The sequence below is a fragment of the Phanerochaete carnosa genome (genome assembly GCF_000300595.1).
Source record: "Phanerochaete carnosa HHB-10118-sp unplaced genomic scaffold PHACAscaffold_296, whole genome shotgun sequence".
Taxonomy (NCBI): domain Eukaryota; kingdom Fungi; phylum Basidiomycota; class Agaricomycetes; order Polyporales; family Phanerochaetaceae; genus Phanerochaete; species Phanerochaete carnosa.
This window is the reverse complement of record NW_006767923.1, coordinates 1-4,659: the sequence shown is the minus strand read 5'-3', so window position 1 is coordinate 4,659 and position 4,659 is coordinate 1. Positions and strand designations below refer to the sequence as shown.

Here is a 4,659-nt window from a genome sequence, read left to right as displayed (position 1 = left end):
CCGCTCCGAGCGTGTTAATGACATCTGTGTTTGGACGCGAGCCGAAGGCCTGGATCTGCGACGGTGTCAGCACGCCGAAGTGGAATTCCGAGGGGACAAGGTGCGCACCACAAGATCGGCATCCTTGATCGTCTTGCCCTTGCGCGTGACGACATCGGTGACAAAAAGTGGATCGGGGAAGACGTCGATACAGTCTTGGTCTATGAGAGTGATCCCCTGGGCGAGAACCTTCTGTTCTAAGTTCTTTCGGAGCTTTTCAGGGTAGACGTCGTTCAACAGGTGTGTCTCGCTGTGGACGATGGTGACCTTGGTGTTCTATACAGGCGAAGAGCTGTCAGTCGCGCCATAGAGCATGAGCATCGCGCGCCGTGCTCACCGGATGTGCTTCACGAATCTCGCCGGCAAGTTCTAGACACGCTGTCAGTACTATATCTCGGGAGAGGATAACGAAACTGACCAATGCCGGCCGCACCACCGCCCGCAATGACCACATTCTTCGCCTGGGAGAACCTCTCGCGCCAGATCTCGATATTTGCGCGCACCTTCTCGTCTGAGTGTCCGAGGTTGGGGGGACCGTTCCACTGGGAGCCCGTCGCGAGGACAAGGGCTGTGTAATCGAGACGTTCGTCGTTCTCGAGGACGAGTACACCGCCCTTGCCGGGGGTAGTCTCTTCAATCTTCACAAGCTTGCCCTGGACAAAGGTCACGTTCTGGAGCCGGTCGTAGGGCATGAGCGCTCTGTCCTCGAGCTGCCCCGCATCGGAGACGGTCATGCGTAGCGTGGCGATGTTGTGTACATAGTACGGTCGCGCATCGAGTAAGATGAGGTTGTACTGCGCGTGGTCGAGCTTGTTCGCGAGGCTCTGTATAGCTGAGGTTGTAGCGGCACCTCCGCCGACGATGACAACGTTCTTCTTTTGCTCGTCAATCTTCTTGGACATGTCGCTGAGAGTGCCCGCCGTTTGAGAATGTGTGTTTGGGCTTTTCCCACTCGCGTCTTTATATGCGCTGATTGTCGACACGCATAAACATATTGACCTGCGTCATAACACTAGTAGGAAAGGATGTGCGGGCTTGAGGACTGACGCTTGACTCAGCACTCTTGTGTGAGATTCGCGCCCCAGTCGGTTTGAGTGAGACAGAGATCACTACTGTTTCACTCAAACCTACTTCGACGTCATGAAGTTGCTTGGACATCAACAGCCGCTGATGAAAGGTTGGACACTGCTTACCTGCTAAGAATGCTCCATGCATGCCATATCTCAAGGCCTCACCCTGGCTCAGCAACTGTCCCCCGCCCAACAATTATCCGTGACCTCGCCCCAGCAGACGAGTTATCCAGTAGTGTGATGCGTGTGATGGCCATGGCCCTGGCTGAGCGCTGAGTTCTAACATCAGAGCAAGTGTTTCGCCTGTACTGTACTACAGTAGTTGCCAGGTCAGTAATAGCAGCCGCTAGCCTAGGAACATCTTACCGAAATTCATAGCGGGTGTTCTTTTGTGGTTATGACAGTGCAGCCCAAACTTGTACTGCGGGCACGTTCGCTGCGCGCTCCGTGGGACGTGGGGGCCGCGATGCGTCTTGTATTCCGTTTGAGCAAGGGATGCGATACGCCGCGGGTCGCCAAGCGCCCATCCGTGTTCTAATTACCTGGGACTCGCCCATGCCAGTCCGTATCCCTTCCTGTGCTGTGAGAAGGTTTTAAGAAGGTGGTGCATCACTATAGTTTGTTTAATTACGCACTGTGCCTCAGAAGACAACTGCGCAAACATGTTCGCTAAGGCGCTCGCACGTCCTACTCTCACACAGCAGCTCGTCCCCGCGAACACGATAAGTGGTATGCATTATAAACAGTACACTGGTATCTGAGAGGAAGTACGAAAGTCAAACAATAACCATAAGCCCAGGACGACGTAAACAAGCGAGAGAGGTGCAGGACACACGCGAAGCAGATACGAATATTCAGTAGCTGAGCTTTTTCCGCGTCATGCCTACGAGAAGGTCCTTCCCCTTGATCATGCCGGTGAACCAGTTACCCACAGTGATGCCCCAGAGAACATCAAAATACCCTGCGCCGTACGACTACACAGAACCTTCAGCAGCGTTCATGCTCAAGGACAAGTCCAGACTTACCCTTCCGATGGGGACGACGATCATCTCTGTCGAGCCCTTGTAGACCTTCTTCTGGGGTTGGCCACGGAGGAAGCTGAGCAGGTTCGGCACGGCAACGGACGCGTGGTTTCCGCTTTTGAAAGCCTGCTTCTGTTCGTTCCAGTCGACGATGTCGCCCACGGCAAACACGCCCGGATGGTCCGGCAGCTCGAGCGTCGGCTTCACCTTGACGTAGCCAGCCTCGGTGAGGACGCCGGCTCCGAGTGTGTTTATAATGCCAGTGTTTGGACGCGAGCCAAAGGCCGGGATCTGCGATGGTGTCAGCGCGCGAAGCAGGGTTCTTAGGGGACAAGGTGCGCACCACAAGGTCGGCACCCTTGATTGTCTTGCCCCTGCGTGTGACGATGTCGGTAGCGGTGAGTGCTTCGGGGAAGTTGTCGACGTAGTCCCGGTCTATGAGGGCAATCCCGCGGGAGAGGACCTTCTGCTCTAGGCTCTTTCGGAACTTGTCCGGGTAGACGTCGTTCATCAGTCGCGTGCCGCTATGAACGATGGTGACCTTAGTGTTCTATGCAGGTGAACAGATGAAACGTTGTCAGAAACGCCATAGGGCATGGGCATCGCGCTGTGCTCACCGGATGTGCGTCGACAATCTCGCCGGCAAGCTCTGGACGCGCTGTCAGCGTTGCATCTCGGACAGGGAACGATGTAGCTCACCGATACCGACCGCGCCTCCGCCCGCAATGACCACATTCTTCGCCTGGGCGAACCTCTCGCGCCAGATCCTGATATTCTCGTGCACCTCCTCGTTCGAGTCTCCATAGTCGATCAGGCCTGGCCACTTGGAACCCGTTGCGAGGATGAGGGCCGCGTATTCGAGACGGTCGCCGTTCGCGAGGACGAGCACACCGCCCTTGCCAGGAGCAGTCTCCTCGATCTCCACGAGCGTGCCCTGGACAAAGGTCGCTGGGAGCCGGTCGTAAGGGATGAGCACCTGGTCTTCGAGCCGCTCCGCCTCGGAGACGGCCATCCGCAGCCCGGCGATAACGTGCACGAAGTACGGCCGCGCATTAAGCAAGATCAGGTTGTACTGCGCGTGGTCGAGCTGCTTTGCGAGTTGCTGTACGACTTCGACGCCAGCAGCACCTCCGCCGACGATGACGACGTTCTTCTTTCCCTCGTCGGTTTTCTTGGACATGTTGCCGCGGGTCTTGGTCTTCTGGGAGCACTATCTGCGCGCATTTGGGCTCTTCCCACTCGTATCTTTATACATGTTGATTGTCGCCACGTATAAGCACGTCAATTCAACGTAATAGGAATGACGCGCGGACGTTACTCAGCACGATTGCGTCAAGTTTCTGCGCTAGTCGGTTCGAGCAAGCGATACGGTGAAGTTGCCCGAGCACGCAGTATCAGCGGCCACTGTGATAGGCTGGACACTGCCCGCCTTCATGCATCGAGGCCTCATCTTGACTCAGCAGCTGTCCCCAGGACAGGGGCCGCGAGACAAGAGCAGGTTAGTCTAGCGACACCCGCCACTACATAAGGTTTTGTTCACACGCAATTTCGATAATGTAGGCTGTTCGTCACCTCTGTACGAAGTTGAAAATTCAGGAGGATGTGTATGTTGGACACAGGACTTGCTTGTTGCTGAAGTTTGATCGGGAACAAAATCCTACACATAGACGCGGGCTTTGTGGCCCCCGCGTGAAGTCTGGGACATATTATCGCCGATTACATAAGAAGAGAATAGAGCTGGCAAGTCAGTCGCAAATTAGATACGACAGGATATTGTTGGGAGGTTGAGGTGATGTCCGGCGTTCATCACGTCGAGGTCGGCGGTGCCTTGGGAGGCGGTGCACGCTCTGGATAGCCTTCCTTGTTGTCAAGGAGACAGTGATTAAAAGCTGCCATTGTAGCTGGGACATCGCGTTGATTGACGGTTTGCAACAATTGTGTGAAAAAGGTGACACGGACTATACGCATATTATGCTGGTATGATATTTATATTTAAGTAACATCTGGGATGCTGCCCGCCTAGCTCAATCGGATAGAGCGTCAGACTCTTATGGTCGCAGGCGAGCGCACGCGATTCTAAGCGTAATCTGAAGGCTGCGAGTTCGACCCTCGCGGTGGGCTAGATGTTTTTGTTCTTTCGTTAGTTTCCTGGTTCGTTACATAAGCAAGTTTGTGGAATCCTAGCACTCGATACTTCCGGACGTTACTCAAATCAGTTGCGAAAAAATTGTTAGGAAACGATCACTGGTCGTCGAGACTGTGTCAGTTCGACGACACTCTCGCCCTCGCGTTCGTTTTATATACAAACTGAGGAGACACCCGTAGTCCTACAATCAATGATCTCGACAACATGGAGAGTACTATCGCAAACAAACCCAAACTAACCTCACGAAAGGAACCCACTCTGCCGCCAATACTCCACCCAGGCCCTGGCATGTGCGTCGCCGATGGCCGGCGCGTCCCGCAAGGCCTTGCTGCACTGCTGCATCCTCGCCGTCGAGTACGCCGGGAGCCCACCGGCCTCCATC

At 55.0% G+C, this 4,659-nt stretch overlaps 2 protein-coding genes and 1 non-coding gene across 3 annotated transcripts; 1 reads left to right on the top strand and 2 right to left on the bottom strand.

Moving 5' to 3' along the window:
- Positions 1–66: 66 nt before the first annotated feature.
- PHACADRAFT_214674 (uncharacterized protein) lies at positions 67–1,042 on the bottom strand (the record flags this gene model as incomplete). The annotated part of the gene is made up of 3 exons (XM_007402634.1): positions 458–1,042; positions 377–408; positions 67–315 (listed from the first exon to the last, which is right to left on the bottom strand). The coding sequence occupies exons 1-3, from the start codon at positions 939–941 to the stop codon at positions 67–69; spliced, it is 765 nt and encodes a 254-aa protein (XP_007402696.1). The 5' UTR covers positions 942–1,042.
- Positions 1,043–1,702: 660 nt separating this feature from the next.
- Positions 1,703–3,351, bottom strand: PHACADRAFT_179428 (uncharacterized protein; the record flags this gene model as incomplete). Its single annotated transcript, XM_007402633.1, has 6 exons — positions 2,831–3,351; positions 2,749–2,780; positions 2,475–2,681; positions 2,135–2,422; positions 1,977–2,083; positions 1,703–1,721 (listed from the first exon to the last, which is right to left on the bottom strand). Exons 1-6 carry the CDS (start codon positions 3,309–3,311, stop codon positions 1,703–1,705), a joined length of 1,134 nt encoding a protein of 377 aa, XP_007402695.1. The 5' UTR covers positions 3,312–3,351.
- A 793-nt stretch (positions 3,352–4,144) lies between these two features.
- Positions 4,145–4,252, top strand: PHACADRAFT_t156. Its single transcript has one exon. It is a non-coding gene; the product is annotated as a tRNA-Lys (tRNA).
- Positions 4,253–4,659: the final 407 nt, after the last annotated feature.